The sequence below is a fragment of the Epinephelus lanceolatus genome, chromosome 1, assembly GCF_041903045.1.
Source record: "Epinephelus lanceolatus isolate andai-2023 chromosome 1, ASM4190304v1, whole genome shotgun sequence".
NCBI lineage: Eukaryota > Metazoa > Chordata > Actinopteri > Perciformes > Serranidae > Epinephelus > Epinephelus lanceolatus.
This window is the reverse complement of record NC_135734.1, coordinates 43,746,525-43,763,655: the sequence shown is the minus strand read 5'-3', so window position 1 is coordinate 43,763,655 and position 17,131 is coordinate 43,746,525. Positions and strand designations below refer to the sequence as shown.

At 42.1% G+C, this 17,131-nt stretch overlaps 1 protein-coding gene across 1 annotated transcript in view; it reads left to right on the top strand.

Annotated features, from left to right (window-relative positions):
- ip6k1 (inositol hexakisphosphate kinase 1) overlaps positions 1-12,824 on the top strand; it is a 32,188-nt gene extending 19,364 nt beyond the window's left edge. The window contains exons 5-9 of the mRNA XM_033626523.2: positions 7,634-7,874; positions 8,014-8,195; positions 9,671-9,846; positions 10,557-10,790; positions 11,465-12,824. Of these exons, the coding sequence (XP_033482414.1) occupies positions 7,634-7,874; positions 8,014-8,195; positions 9,671-9,846; positions 10,557-10,790; positions 11,465-11,968 (1,337 nt within the window). The 3' untranslated portion in view covers positions 11,969-12,824. The remainder of the gene's footprint in view (positions 1-7,633; positions 7,875-8,013; positions 8,196-9,670; positions 9,847-10,556; positions 10,791-11,464) is intronic.
- The last annotated feature ends 4,307 nt before the right edge of the window (positions 12,825-17,131 follow it).

Below are 17,131 nucleotides of genomic sequence, written 5' to 3'. Positions count from 1 at the left end.
CTTCATATATCAGCCCTTTACATCGAAGTACTCCCACAGCCCTGTTATCAGATGGACTTAAGTACCCTCTTATCAAATTTCTTCTTCTTTGCTCTGTAGTATTTTGCTGTAGAGAAAACCATAAATGCACTGAAACAACAGCTGTGTTTTACTCCATACGAGACATATTCATCCTGGAGTTGTGTCCTGTTGTTGTGTTTAGGCTTTGTCTTTTTTCAGCTGATTTGGTAAATTTTGCATTCATACTTCTGCCACTCAGAGGGGCAAAAGCTTTAACATTTAATCCTCTCTCCATTACTTTCAGTTGTCCATTTGGACTTTTCTGCTCACTTATTAACTAGTTTGTACTCTCTGCTAACACCTGACTCGGGTCGGTGGGAAACCGTCTGTCATAGCTGGAATGTCATAGCTGCAGTTTGTATGACAGTTAATATACAAAACTTAATGTTGCCAAAACTTGTAGCCACTCTGATCCGTGAACACACATTTTCAGAGGTTCAACTACTGTCTTGTCGTGGCCACTTCACCACAGCCACAACACAAGATTACAGATGAGTTTACAGTAGATACGTCCATCTAATCTCACACCAGATCCACACACGGTGCGTAGACTGGGTTCACACAAATCAGGCGTTGCTGGGATTAGCCATAGGGTTGTGCAGCAGTGTGGGAGTGTCACTTAAATAGCCCATTTGTATGGGAGTGGAGGGTGGAGACCAACTATAGAAAGCTAACCTCCCCATTCTCAGCGACTACGTATTTTTCTTTGGTAAGTTTTTTTTGTGTTGCCCTAAAACAGGGGAAGGCAACCTGTGGCTCTGGAGCCACATGCAAACCCTCTCCATTAGCTTCCTGACACAAAATTATCTGGAAATGAATAACAGTTAGTTTGAATGTCAGTAGGGGTGGCCAGCCTGTAGTCTCTCTAGCAAATCTAGCTATGGATTCCAAATCCACACATAAACAAAGTAAGTCATGACATTAGAAGCATAGTACACGCAATCTGTGAATACATACTTTATTTCTTTTAATCACTTTAATATTTAACAATAGAAAGATAGTGTCTTACCTGTTCCAGTGGACTGTAGGCATCCTCTGGTTTGCCGGTTATATGATTGTCCACTGCTGTGTAATGTGGGGTTGTAGTTCTCCAAAAATGGATTCTGTTTCAACTTTTCAGCCCTGGATGCTACTTTTTTTAAGCATCACCAGCGGCCTCACAGCCACAGCCTTGAATCCAGGCCTTAGATCTTACATTAAAATACTTGAGAGGACTGGCATTTTTGCTGCGACACCTGATTTGGAGTGAATGCAGAAAATACACAAAAATCCCCGCTACTAAGCATACAACAATTTATGTTATAGACAGAAAAGAAAGACCAATTCAAAGAGCCACAGACATGTTTAAAAGTTATTTTTATTTGCCATGTTGTTCATTGTAGGAAATGAAATACTTTTAATAGAAGTGAAAAATTGGTGCACACCATCTTGCTTTCTGCTAAACTGGTTTTGACGGAAATATTGTATGAAATATTAAAAAGGCCAGCAATATGACAGACAGCGTGTGGGAGATTTATTCAACTTTTGTTGTGCAGAGATACCTTTTCTGTGTTTTCATGACAGTAGGTGTCGATATGTTATAATTTAATTTTTGATTATTAATCAGGTTTTTGTGACACCACAGACTTGTAGCTTTCAGAGGAGCTCAGGTCTCTTTAGGGACTCCGGCTGCCCCGTATATCAAACGCTGCTCCAAATTATCTTTACTCCTCTGGGGTCGGTGGCGGATGCAGAAGTGACAGATGTAAGGAAGTACGGATGTTTACTGGCAGTGAAGTGGTTTAGTTGCTCTGCTCTTCATCACCGGGCACATAATGTAGCTGTTTCCACTTGCTTTTGCTGCAGTAACAGACATAAAAACCCTCTGACAGCCAGCGCGCGCGCACACACACACACACACACACACACACACACACAAACACACCCCTCATCCTCTCCTACATGCATGTGACCTATTTATCATTTTAGCAAACTATGTAAGAGAGGAGACAATGACGAATGAAAGTAGGTTGGGAGATGAAGAGAGATTTTGATGGTGGGTGGAGCAGGTGTAACTAATGACATTAATGATGGCTCTGTTCCATTTAGGTGTGCGTCAAAGTCACAACAGAGAGCCAACACATACACAGAGACTGACGCTGAAACACTGAGATGGAAAGCAGTCCTTATTATGTTACATTTGTTTCATCCATCTTTGATGTAAAAACGTCTGCCATGAGGAAGGTTTGGAGGGAAAGCGCGACAAATCATGATCTGTGTCCCACTTCATCAATTTTTTGAGTATGTAGTGGGGTTATGTGAGCTGTTGATGGACAGTGTTTTCCCTTAATGCATTGTACAATCATTGAGGAGTTATTCACAGCTGCAAAAACATTAATTGCAAAGGGTGGTGAGAAAGCTTTGGAAAGATCTTGGACCACAAAAAAATAATGATTAAATCTTCTGTTCTACCACATAGCACCCACATAGGTGTTTTCAGTTATTGTTCTTGATTGGTCCTTTTGTGAGGACTGTGTGGGTGTATGCACTGAAGACTGTGCATGATTAAATGTGTTTTTATCCACCTATTTTCATGCACATTTTCAATTTGTGCATCACTGAGTGGAGATGCTGAAAATTAAAAAAAACAAAACAAAAAAAAAAAACAGTCCAAATATCGCAAAAAGAAAAGTTTTCATCCCCAGCTGAGTTGACTCTGGGAGAGTCGACCACCCTAAGGAACCAAAACGGTCAACTCGTGGGGCGGGGCTTTCCATCTGTACAATTATTTTGCATGTTATGTTTCACTTCCACCTGTCAGAGCCAGCGATCAGGGAAAAGGTTCTTCTAACAAATGTTAACACATTCTTGGCAGTTCAATAATGTAGTCAGGCCGAAGGCTCACATTATCTGTTAATGTTAACAAGCAGAGGTTTGTGGGATTGATGAGCAGAGTCGAAGGTGAGCAGGTACACTCAAGCTGCAGGCGAGTGGCTGAGGAGTGGACTGATTTGCATATTCAGAGATCTGCACATGCGTAATGAGGCAAAGATGTAGAGTTACATCTGAGCCATCTGAAGGCATGAAGGGGTGTTTTTCTATGGAAATACTCATACATATGTAATCTTGATTAACAAAGAGAAGTGTTATGGGGTCTAATCGATGCCTGGAAAGAAGATTAAATTACTATTTTTTGACATTTCATTGACTAAAAGCCGAAATACATTGGGCATGGACGCGACAGAGTGGGGTTTCTTTAACTGCTACTTGACTGACTCAGTCTTTGTAGCGCGTGGTTGTTGCCAGCTTCACTGTGTGTCCATTGAGTTTTGAGAATTGATAATGCAGTTGGTTATGGAGTGTTTGGAAGTGTAAGCTTTATTAACATCAACTGTATTACCTATTAAATGGCTTGTTTTAACAACAGGATGCATTGATATAATGGATTTTAATGTGACAAAAATAAATATGGTGCATCACATTGACTCTGGTACAATAAGGTGTTAATTTCAATCCTTTTTAAACAGATTGTACTCATTTTTTACACAGTTTTGTGTAGTTTTCACCTGTTTGAGGGCGCAGAAGAAGAAAAAGCCACCTAAAAATAGACAAGAGTCTTCTGTGCTCAGCATAGCAGCTCTGACGCTCTCTGCTGCGACAGACACGTTGCAGTGTGTCCACGTTCCATGTATTTGAGCTGTAAGACTACAGGAGTTTGGGGTAAATGGTAAACAGACTTCACTTGTATAGCTCTTACCTGGTCTTCCAACCACTCAAAGCGCTTTTTACACTACATGTCACATTCACCCATTCACACACACAGTCACACACTGGTGGCCGAGGCTACCATACCATTCACATGCTCTCACACACCAATGGAACAACCATCGTAAGCACTTTGGGGTTCAGTATCTTGCCCAAGGATACTTAGACATGCAGACTGGAGGAGCCGGAGATTGTACTGCCGATCTTCCAATTAGTGGACAACCTGCTCTATCTCTGAACCACAGTCACACCAGAATCTGGGGCTGATTTACTCCAGATTCACCCCTCCCATCAATATCCGGGGAGAAATCTGGTCTTGGACTGTGGTTGGTACTGACGTGTGGCCCAGATTTTCTGGTAATGTGAGAGGTTTATAGATCCAGTCTCAAACTGCTCACAAACTCACTGGAGCCGCCCAAGTGATTTTAAACTTGGGATATTTAGTATTTAAAATCTGGATGATTACAGTTATGCTCATGCCAATATGGAGCAGCTGATGGTGTTGCCAAGCAGTGGTGAACATTTAGCCCTTAAAGTTAAGGTAAACTAGCATATGACTGTCAACAGATGTGAAAACAGACGGTTAAGATCTCACCTCCAGTTATTGCTAAAGAATTGACAACATGTTTACCGCGTCTCCCCAACTATCTTCTCATACAGACTTGTTTTGCTTCCTGCTTTTGTTTTTTTCTTACTGCAAAACATTTTTACATAACAGCAAGTTATCACACAACTTCAGTCTTTACATCTGCTTCCCCATGAGATCCCATGAGATGGTGCATTCAAGTTCCCTCTTGCACAATAATCTTAATATTATCCTGTTTAGTGTGATGCACCATTATTCCAAAACTGGTCAAGATTTTAAAACCCCTGTAGACTGAGCTTGGCTTCAATAAATCACTTATGATCTTAACTGCCCTTTAAAAAACATCCATTGGGCGACTTAACATGAGACCTGGTGGATACATTCCCAGTACAATGACCTGCAGCTACCAGTTTCTCTGTATTCCCACCGGTCCACCCCGCTGGCATTGTGGGTCCCAGTGCCATGACAACAGTGGTCCATAAGGAGTCTATATTTAGCCCTGGATCTCTGCCCACTACCATTGTCCTGCTGATTAAATAACAGCAGACAGACAGACAGCTGCCCAGGGACGACTTTCTGAATCTGTCAAGGTTGTTTTATCCACAAAGTCTTCGACATCATCAGATCAAATTTCTCCTTGTGTTTGGGGTGTGGAGGTGGTGAAGAAGTCCAGTTTCCTGTGGACAGAGGGCACGCTTCAGTTTGGACGTGATCTTCGGATTTTGTTTCCCACGACTGAGCAAACTGACAGCAAAATTAAATTTGGACAAACAGGGAGGATGTTCAGCGTCTCACTTAGCGGGGATGAGATGCTCTACTGGAGCTAAAAATAACAGCTTAATGTTTAAATAATACATCGTCAGACATTTTCTATCTGGGTATTTAATCTATAAAGTTTCTCCATTGAATTTTCAGAACATTTACTGAATCTTGTTGTACAGACAGATGACAGATGACAGATGACATGACAACCCAACATTAAGTGTGTTAGTAAGGTGTTCTTCCTCCAGAACAGCTTCAGTGCTCCTTGTCATAGAATTCTCTGTGGAGCATCAACATCACATTCTCCCATAAGGCCCCATGATCACTCTGAGACATGTTGCTAAAGGCGTGGCCACTTTAAAAAAGCCCTGGCTGCGTGTGCAAGTGGGTAATCAAATATAATTAACAGAAGAAAACAAGGATTCAAGCAGACAAGGAGCTGTTGTTGTTGTTATCAGATCAGGAGAGAAAACAGCCCATAGAAAGTGGAAGTTTTAGGTTCACAACAAAAAAGGAAACCGTATGGTTTTTCTTTCTCTCTCGAGGACAGTAGCTTACATGAAACGATCACGGCATCAAATATAAATTCCCCCTTCCCTCACACATACTCCATAGCTCTGTCACAGTCCAACAGCTAGCTGCTTTGTATTTAAACAATGGGGAGATCTTCATTGTAAAGAAATACCCCTAATATCAACCTTTTGTCTGCATTTGCTATTCTCCCACTGTTCCTACCTCATCTAAAGGCTTAAGAAACTGTGATACTAACAAGCACCTTGCAAAGTTGAGAATATTTTAACTTTTATTCATGTCTTAAAACCGTGAAATGTGGCACAAGAGAAAAGCGCACGCCAAGCATGCCGTACAATAGGCAAACAGTGGTTTCAATGGTGACGTGTTTCTTGCAGGATTGGAAATTAGCACCAGCCACCAGCCAAATGCTCGTACAATTTGCAAGTGGCTGCTAGATCTTGGAACCCACTAGCCACAGTGGCAGGTGGACAAAAAAGTTCATTTCCAACCCTGGTTTCTAGCAACGTGTCTCTGTGTGATCGTGACCTAAGTGTGGTTGACTGTGAAGGCCATAGCATATAATCCACATCATTTTCATACTCGTCAGCCATCCAGTGAGCCTGTTGGATGGAGGTCTTTTCATAACAGAGACACCACTCCAATCAGACCTTTAATTTGTCACGTACCTATAAATAGCTACAGTGATATACAAAAGTACATCGTGTATACTGTGATGCCAAGTTTGAGCCATATTACCCACCGTGACTGAGAACACTTAAAGTCACAGTCATTAAAAACACCAGTGACTGAACTGTTTTATTCAGTCTTGATTTGAGCAACTGCACTGTGAGTGACACTTTCACATCATGAGCACTTTTTAATGTAAAGATGGTGGTAACTGCAGCTGTGAAGTCACAATGTGCAACATTGAAAAGAATCAAAAACAGTTTTATTGCCAAGTAGGTTTGTACATACAAGGAATTTGTCTGGGTGTTTTAGTGCTTAACGATAAATACAAAGTCAAGAAATCTAATATTTAATAGAACAATTTACAATAGAAGAAATTGTTTTGTGCCAAAATGTGCAAAAATATTGACTAGGGGATGTGCAACAGCTCACAGCATCAAGTATAAAGTACAGGAATATGTCCATGTGTGGAAGAAATATATCATTCTTTCTTTAGCAAATTAAAAGCAAACACACCTTTACTTCATTCAAAGCACTCAGTTGTTTTGCCGCTACAGCCTGACCTGGTCTATGGTGGCTCATGTTACAGTGTCAGTACACTTTAGATGGACATTGCCGTATACGTTACTGAGTCACTTTGCTGACTTTATGACTCTCCTCTACTTGTGTTACTGTTTCAGTATTTTTAACATCATTCTGTATTGTCAATTTGACCACAATGGCCTCAGTAGACATTATACTGTGTCACTTTAGGGTCAGGGCTGCCTTTAAACGAACAGTGTTTCCATGTTAAGTTGCTTGCATGCTAAAGGTTTTCTCAGTGGATGTGGACCTGACATTGGCTGGATATATAAACCAACATGCATGTCTGATGTTTACTGTGGAGCCAATAAAGGTTTCTACAGCATCAAGTGATAGAGCGTGTGCACTCGGGTATTATTAGACATGTTGACACACAGACCTAAGACCTGTGTCAACACACCAGGCCTTACCACATCTGATGAGACTGGATATAATTTAGACTTGACCTGACTTGTCTCAGGTCTTTGTAAGTAAGAAATGACCCTTGAAGACCTTTAAACATTCAGTTTGTTTGTTGTCCTCCTTAATGAGTCACGTTGCAGTTGCAGTAACTGTCACTTTTCTAAGCAATGCTGTTTCGAGACAAACATTTTGTAAGACATTTAACGTCATTAAGAAGATGGATTATACTTCTCTGTCTTGATATTGTAATAAATGTCATTTCTAAACATCCTGTCTGTCTGTGCTCTGTCCCGTTAGGTGTAGTGCTGGTTTGTTTTGAAGGTGACTCTGATGGCTACATCAACCTGGTGGCCTACCCCTATGTGGAGAGCAACATGGAGGGAGGGATGGCAGAGCACGAGGAGCGAGACCCTCCAGAGAGGGAGCAGCCAAGGAGGAAACACTCCCGGCGCAGCCTCCATCGATCCTCCTCCTCTTCTGAACACAAGGATGAGCGGGCCGACAGGAGGGAGGCGCACGACTCCGACACTTCGGATAAGTAAGTAGGGATGTGACGAATAGTTGGAGTCATTGTTAAAACACGGTAAACATTTCATATCACTCCAGAACGTTGGAAAGTTCTTCACCAACAGTCATTTCTGCTGTATTAACGATCTTCTCTCTCCTCCTCCCTGCAGTCTTGGAGAGCTGAAGAGTCCCAGGCTCGACCCAAAGATCCACTCGGACGTTCCCTTCCAGATGTTGGACTGGAACAGTGGGTTGAGTTCGGAGAAGATCAGCCACAACCCCTGGAGCCTCCGCTGCCACAAACAGCAGCTCAGCCGCATGAGGTCTGAATCCAAGGACCGCAAACTCTTCAGTATCCTTTCTCAACTAATCAAGTCCACTGACTCTCAACAGGCTCTTTTCATTTGACAAAGAAACTGAAATCAAGGTCTGTTCACTGGCTTTTTCCACAGCTTTGCAACCCGTGAAACTCTGGGGAAAAAACTAGAAATGGACAGTAAGATAAGATTTTTTCACAAACTACTTTTTCTGAGGTCAAGAATAAACTTGATATGGTAAATGATGATAAATAGTGCAATAATGTACAGTGCAGGTGGTGAATTAACACTTTCTTCTATAACAGTAGTCCACAACCCGATGGGTGACGTCACAGTGGCTACATCCATTATTTTTATGCAGTCTATGGTACAATCAGAGGCACTGAATGTTAATCCCAGTGAGACTGTGAGAAGGACGGTGGGAGGCGTCGGAGGTTATCGGGTCGAGGGTTGTGTTTTGATCTTGATCTTCAAAGAGAGCAGACTGCAGCTGTCTGGAAAACACAGCAACACACACACACTCTGTCCTCAACAAGGTCCATCTGTGTCAGGTCAGAGCAGATTCAACAGGCAGAGAAGGTTCCCTGTGCAGATACGTGGTGCATTCAAATCATTGAAATCGATCACCGCTGAGGCTGAGAGCTGAGAGCTGAGAATTAGGAGTTATGTTTTCAGTGTGTTTTAGCATATTTTCAAACAAGAATTTCCCTTTAACTGTAGGGACAGTATCAGAAAATAGAAAAAGTTACAAGGAAGAAACAAAAGGTCGAGGTGTAATTGAAATCTAATAATCAAATGTCTATTAATGTATTCAGAGTGATCATCAGGAATACTCTGTCTCACTGATAACCATATTTCCATATTAACATGCAGCTAAGGGAAGGAGAGGCTTTACAGTGAGTGTGTTTGATGGAGAAATAATAGAATAACATTGCTAGAGTGTTTTTTTCCCTCCGATAATTCCATGAATGGACCAAAACATAAAATCTTACACAGTGGGCGATGCTTTTATGTACCTCCTCTGCATAGAGAATGTTTATAGGAGCATTTATATTCTGCAGTCATGGTTTTATTCCTAATTTTCACCCTTTTGTATTTGATGATCTTTTCACATGTAGTGTTGATCAGTTCAGTTTAATGTACATTTATTTCAACAACACTTTCTTTTTTAACAGAGATCGAGTTCTCACTGACGAATTAATTTCAGTCCCTTCCATTTCGTCTGTTTTTCTATCCATATTATGACAAGAGTGTGGAGTTTCTACACTGGCTGCAGATGTTAATGTGAAACATTTGTAGGAAGTGTTGAATTTTTTGACAATATCAAAACATTAATTAGAAAAAATGGCAAAGAAAGGAAATGTAATTAATTATCAGACTATCAGACAAATCAGTCGTAGCACTTCTGCAACTTGGCATCTGCTCATTTGCAGTTTTATGCTTTGGAAATTGTTGCTTTGATTTGCTCGACAAACAGAAAGTTGCTCCTTGACTGCATCGTTTGAACCAGAGTTTCTGTTGTTGGAGAACGTTGTTCACAAATTCTTTTACCCCTGCATCCTGGACCTGAAGATGGGCACCAGGCAGCACGGAGACGACGCCTCCGAGGAGAAGGCGGCCAGGCAGATGAGGAAATGTGAACAGAGCACTTCAGCGACACTGGGAGTCAGAGTGTGTGGCATGCAGGTACAACAGCCACCGCATCATTGTAAACATCCCAGCTTCCATCTTGTGCAAAACATAATTGCCTGAGGATGTAGAGGAAATAACGCAGGCTCATTTATCTTTAGAACATCTTCCAATTTGTTGATGTTACAGTTCATTCTGCTGGGGTAAAGTGGGTAGAGTAAACATAATATTTGTGTGTGTGCCCATAGAGCCATAAAAATATGGTCTGTGCTTTTGTAATTATTTTCTGTTTTGTCTCTGGGGAGGTGGAGGATCAGATGACGTAGTGATACTTTAACATTATTCTGCTGTTACCTCCTGTACTGTACAACCTCCAATTCTGCAAGTATTACTCCCACTACTTCTACTATAAGCACTACAAAGACTATGAAGAGCACTACAAATAATACATCAGTTAATTTCCTGTAACTCCTTAGCCTGTTGGATAAGTAAAGTAAAGTACCTCAGAATTATACTTAAGTACAGTACTTGTGTAAATGTCCCACTGATTGTCTGCACTGATATTTAGGCCCCAGGATTCTTGACACAATTTGACAGATGTTTGATTCTAACTAATAATCCAACAGCTGTCAAAACCATGTCAGGAAACCAATATTTAATTTACTCACTAACTGGATTTTATTCTGAAAATTTGACTGCATGTGCAGCGTGTGATGTATTACAGTATTTGTGTTGCAGTGAGATGTTTGTGCCGTCTGTCTCTGCAGGTGTACCAGCTGAACACCAGTCACTACCTCTGCAGGAACAAGTACTACGGCCGCGGCCTGTCGATCGAAGGCTTCCGCCAGGCCCTCTACCAGTACTTGCACAATGGAAAGGGTCTGAGGCAGGACCTCTTTGAGCTAATCCTGAATAAGCTTCGCAGCCTGAAGGCGGTGCTGGAGAGGCAGGCGTCCTATCGCTTCTACTCGTCTTCGCTGCTCATCATCTATGAGGGAAAGGTGAGCGGGGCCCTGAGAGCGCTCTTTGTGTTTTAGTGTCAAAATAAATCTGCTCTGTGACGATGTGTTCATCAGCTGAACAAAGTGTGGAACTTATTTATTCCTCAGTGAAGTCAGTCAGAACTTGTCATGTTTTGTGTTTATAGCTCAGAATTGTCACTAAAAAAGCGAGATGTGAAGTCCAGATGAGGTCTGTTTACACTCCACAAAAGTAACTGCAGCCAAATCTGGATTACCAGCCAGACCCAGAGGCCCAGACCCTCAAGGGCCCCAAAGACCATGATGAGATAGGCAGCCAGTACTTTGTTGTAATGCAGTTATTTGCAAATACTGAAACAGGATGGCATACTTCTTGCATATTTACCTTTTCTTGTAGAGGGGCCCTGAATCAAAACTTTGTTCTAACACTTTGAATATTACAGTTTGAATTACAGACACACAGTGACCTTGCTTTCAATCAGACTAACTTGGGGCCCACCAATAATTTGTAGCTAGGGTTCCCCCTACTGAGTTAATGCTGCACCACACTGAGATGTTGGATACCCTGTTCATGAAGACACTGCATCCAGCAAGTTTGTGATCCCTCACTGGCTTCCCACCCACAAAAACGTACAGTTGTGTGTGTTGGAAATAAACTCATGAAATAAACCCTCTGTGTTTGATTCTGTCTGTAGGAACCTGAGGTCCTCAGCTCCGGGCAGCATGCGTCCTCACACCTGAAGACTCCTGCAGCCCCTCCAGAGCCCCACTGTGGCCCCGGCCTCCACGCACCTCCTGCCCCAGACACTCCCTGTGAAACGGACATGAGCCAGAACCCAGACCCGGGGTTACTGTCCTCTCAGGGACCTGGACTGATGACTACTCCCTCCCCCTGCCCGCGTCCTCCCCCACAGGTCCCGCCCTCCAACTCAGACTGCCACTCCTTCCTCCCCCCTCACCCCTTGCCTCACCCGCATCCAGACTCCTCCCCTGCTCCTAGCTTAAATTCCTTCTCCCCTCCTCCTGCTCCGCAGCAGCCCCCCCTGGTGGATGTACGTATGATCGACTTCGCCCACTCCACCTTCAAGGGTTTCCGTGGCGACACAGCAGTGCACGACGGGCCGGACCGAGGCTATGTGTTTGGACTGGAGAGCCTGGTCCAGATCCTGGAGAGCCTGCGGGACGACAACCTGCCGTAGCTCCGAACACACACACCTACACACACACACACACACACACACACACACACACACATCTTGTTGTGAGTTAGTTCAGGTCGTACAGTCAGTGCAGGTCGTGCCGCGGTGTTCTCAAGAACTGAGATGGTTTGGCTGTAAATATGAAACAAGGCTCTTCAGGACGTCACCATGGCAACATGGGCATTCTACAGTCAAGTAGTTACTATAGCAACCGCCAGGAGGTGGGACAGTGGAGCCAAAATGGCTGCAACTTCAAGCTGATATGGAGAACCTCTGAGGCTCTACACAACATGCACACAACTCACACACACACACACACACACACACACACACATTTGTACTTCTATACTTGTGAGGACCTGCATTGATTTAATGCATTCCCAGCCCCTCACCCCAACCTGAGCCGTCACCACTAACCATCACAGTCCAACTGTAAAGTCCTCCTCCGCTCGAAAATATGTTTAGCTTAGTGTAACTTCAGCTGGATGTTTGACTCTCACTGAGCTGAATGATGTATGTGTAGAGTGTTTTCACATTTGTCTGCTGAAGGAGGAAAGTTTCTCTGAGCTCTCTTTAAATCGCACTTGAAGACATGTTCATATGAAATGAGAATGAGAACAGCCCTCTGGTGTCAAACTCACATTCATCATTCTACACAGTGAAATTCAAACACAGACTAAAAGTAACAATAAGCAGAACATGCTTATGAGTGGAGCGGGACTTTAACCAAAACACCAAGTCAGACTTTGAAGGATGTGAGGACTAGCCAAAAACGTTGTCACTCCCAAGGTCCGACAGGTCCACTAAAATTGGTCCTCACCAAGATAGACGAACAACAACAACACACGCACACAATCAAACACTCATACACACATCCTGGGAACAGTTGTCTGTGGAGCTGTTTGACAGCACAGCGGGACAGAGCATCCTCTCTGAACAACCAATCAGCTGAATCCCAGGGGCCGCCCACTGAAGTTGGCCAACACACACTTCACCTCCCCTCCCTCCTCACTCCCCAACTCCCCCCTCCTGACCTCTACTCCTCGTCACTCCTCTTTCTCTACAGAAACCAAACCTGGACAGGTGAACAGACTCTTTCTCGCGTTACCTTGAAAACGCACTCAGAAACACATCCAAGCAACTGTTAAAGCAATAGATGGCGATGATAGACGGCAACTTTTTTCTTCAGCAGTGCAGAGGGCGGCATCGCCTACAGGGAGAACGGAGATTAAGTGCAACATAGAAGTAGGCTTTAAGGAGAGAATATAGATAATTTCTAAAAAAAAAAAAAAAAAAAAAAAAAAAGCTGTGTGTCCATTTTTGGGGCTTAATTCAAAAAACGTTAGTAGTCGGTGTCCTGTAAAATCATCCTCTGGGTTATTGTGTAATATCGAAAGCATAAGTGTCACTTTCCCAAATCTGGTCTGCTGATATTTTTCTTTTTATCAACAAATCCCATCGAAAAAAGACTCAAACCAACAATTAATTGGTTCTACTAACAAGCATTGTGTGTGTATCAAAAGTCGAATATCCTTTCCTGTGTGTCACAGAGCTCCATTGCTCTACACGACAGTGAGTCTCACTGTACCCTGACATGTTCCTTCATCACCCTGAACACACACACTGTGGTTTATTTTGTCCCAATCCCACACACACCATCCTGCTGCCCCACATATTCATCAGAGCACCAAATGTGGATTAATTTGCTCCCAACAAATGCATTATTTCGTCCTGTTTCAGTAACGTCTGTTAAAAAAACTGACCAGATGTTTTAGGAAATTACTGAGCCTTTTAAATGTGACGTTGAAAGTTATTTTTATGCATCAATTATCTTCTGAGGCTGTTTTGGAGCTTTAGAAGATAACAGTTGATGTTCCAATTTCATTTTTCTTTTAATGCTTTGACGACTTTTTGAACATGTTGTCTTTTAATGATCAAAAGCTCCAAAACAGCTTCTAATGACTGTTTCCTGTTGCTGAGTGAACTTTCACTCTACTTTTAAACAATTACGGACGAGAAATAATGGATCGTGCGATATGATCAGAAACAGCTACTTAATGGACCGTGTGGTGGGATTGTTTTATCAGCTTTATATCTGTGAGCCAAAAAGATTTAAAGATTTACACCTTTAGTGGGAGCAGATGAGGCTGAGAGCCACAGACAGGAAGTCAAAGTGCTGCGAACAAACACATTGTTGGTTTGGGTCTTTTTTAATGGGATTTGATGACAATAAGAAAAATACAGAACAGTGCCAGCTTTTTTCTTTAAGTTCGGGCTGGGTGTTATGGTTGAATAACAAGAATATTTAATAAGAAGAATATTTTTCTTACGTATATTATATACATATATAATGTGATAAAATCACGATCTGTGCAGAGTCATAGAAAATAATCAGATTCATGCTCATTACAGTGGAAAAAACCCTTCCATTTCAATGACCTTTTCCAGGTTTTCAATGATAATTTGCCTGGAATCATTCAACATAATTTTGTGAAACATGATGTGTTTAATTCATCATGATCCATTCAAGTGTTTGAATGATAATGTGTAATGATTATTAACTGCCCGGCCTTAAACGTGTCATGACACACACAAAACAAAAACAGTTCATGGTCCTGTGACTGTCAACAGAATTGGCCACAATTCATCCAAAGATGTCAACATTTATCTCATCTGATTGGTCCTGATGAGACAGTGTTAGCCAATCACATTTGTCCATTTATGCCTCCTCCAACAAGTTCCAGAGGCCGGCTGTGACGCAGCGCCACCCCCTGCTGGACGGCACCAGGAACTCACCCCACAGGAGCTGGAATAAGAGAGCAAATATGAATATTTTATTTTTGGTTTATTGAGGTGATAATTTATTTTTTTATTGTACCTTTACCCATGTGTGTGGGAAAATGTTTTGTCTTTTACATGCCCCCTCCCCCCCTCCTCCCCCAAAATGTATAACATGTAAAGAGATTCAGAGACACAGTGTGTGAGAAGTCAGGAGAATTACACAGTATTATTTGAGCTAACTCAAGTCTGTTAAATCTGCTGCTGACTCAGCTTCAGTCCAACACTCAAAAAATCAGATTGTGTTTATTCAGAAAACTTGCAGTAAGTCCAGACTTGAGTGAGCTCAGTGAGCCCAACACTTCTGCCTGCTGTGGAGCTGTTGATCTGCTGGGAAGCTCTGTTGAACGTGTGTGAGTGTGAGTGTGTGTGTGTTAGAACAGGTAGACACCATCTTTAGACTTTGGTTTGTTTCACTTCACATTTTAAGGAGTTGGTAAAGACGTGCATGCACATTAATGTCCTCCTGTTTGGGTCAGTTTCCACCACGGCGTCAGAACATTCTTGTTACAGCCATCAAGAGTCAAGAGCAGCGATGGTCCACGTGTCCTCTCAGATCATGATATCTCATCATGGATATTAGCCTCAATGATTGAGTTATTTAGCAGCATTTTTTTGCATCTGACATCATCCTGACTGTTTGTTAGAACAGTGGAAGTAAGTGAGATTAAATCTTTCCAGAAGCTTTTGGGCTTGTGTTGTAATTACTGACCAGACAGACACATTCATCTCTGCCCCGACGGGTGAGTCCTGCTGTGGCAGAAAGCTGCAGGTCAAATGGGGCACTGACAGCTCTCTTCAGACGCTTTAATTATCACATAAACAGAACATGAGCAGCAGCTGGTGCAGAGACACAGACAGTCACGTAATTCAGTATCACAAATCTGAGACCTGTCAGTTCATCAGGATGAAGAAAAATACAAATTCACTAAGTCTCAGGACCTAAATCACAACCTTCAGCCTTCAATAACTATTTTTTTTACCACTTTGGTGAATATCTGTCACAGAGCTTTTATTCTGAAGTGCTGTTTCCTGCTGTGGAGTGACTAATGGGCAGCTTCTGGACAGAGACAGCAAACTAGCTTGATGACATGGCTCAACGCAAACTGTGTAGACCTCGAACTAATGACTAAGGAGAAATCTGGACCCTGTGGTTGGACCAGTTGGGAACCACTGATCTAGAGGTTATGGAGCAACATTATCATTCATATGGAATTGTGTTTGTGTCCACCTGATGAATGTCAGTCCAATATTTACTCTCTTTTAGCTCTGTTTTGGTCACCACCAACTCCTGAGGGTGATATTTGTCCCTTTAGCTGCCAAATGCTCCAGTCTGTTCAGCTAGTTTCTAATTTACCTATCTAATTATCTGTGTGCTGAGCAGGTAGTGTACAACAGCCTTTTTTTACAGCCTTTTTAACTGAAAACAATTCTATGAAAGTGATAAAAGTGACCCAAAATAAAAAAATGGTAAGCTGGACAGCTGGACAACAAGCTGGAGTTCATTAACGCTCTGTAAAGTCAAGAGGAGCTGCAGATCCTGTAGGTTCATCACTACCTTTCTCAGTTTTGTAGGGTTGATTGTTAAAAAAATAACTATAGCTGCTTCAAAGTCACGTTGCTCTTGCTTGTTTTACTAGCCTGGAGGTCAGCTGCATAAATGTCAGTGACATTAGATAAAATTCAATCCCAAGCACAGCTGTGATGATTAGTCAATTAATCAGTCAGCTGACAAAAAAATTAATTTGCCACAAAACTGATCATTGATTTATCAATATGAGACATTTTTTAAAAGAAAAAAATCCACGAAAAATATCTGTGGTTCCAGTGTCTCACATGTGAATGATTTCTGGTGTATTTTAGTCTTCTGTGATTGCAAAACAAATATCCCTGGATTCCATATCTGAAGATGTCTTTGACATTTTAGGAAATTGATGCAGAGCAACCAACGCTCCACCTGGCTTGGTCTTGACAAGGTGCTGGAAACATCAGTAAGTCCAAAAAAACGGTAGAAAAAGATTTCCGCACACTTACATCTCTGCAGTGTTTCACTTTATTGTTGAGCTTTGGGTCTATTTGACCCTCATCTGAGCAAACATGAGGTAGTAATGGACAGGCAGGTAAAAGTAACCAATCTCTAGAAGCTCCACCTCCTGGGAGTTGTAGGTTGTTGTTTTTTTTTTAATACTGAATGGCAAACTGTGAGGCCGACAAATGGAAGCCATACTTGTCTTCTCATACAACACCAGAATACAAGAAAGAGGGTAGAACACAGTGAATACAGGAAAAGACATAAAAAAAAACTACAACTCCCAGGAGGTGGAG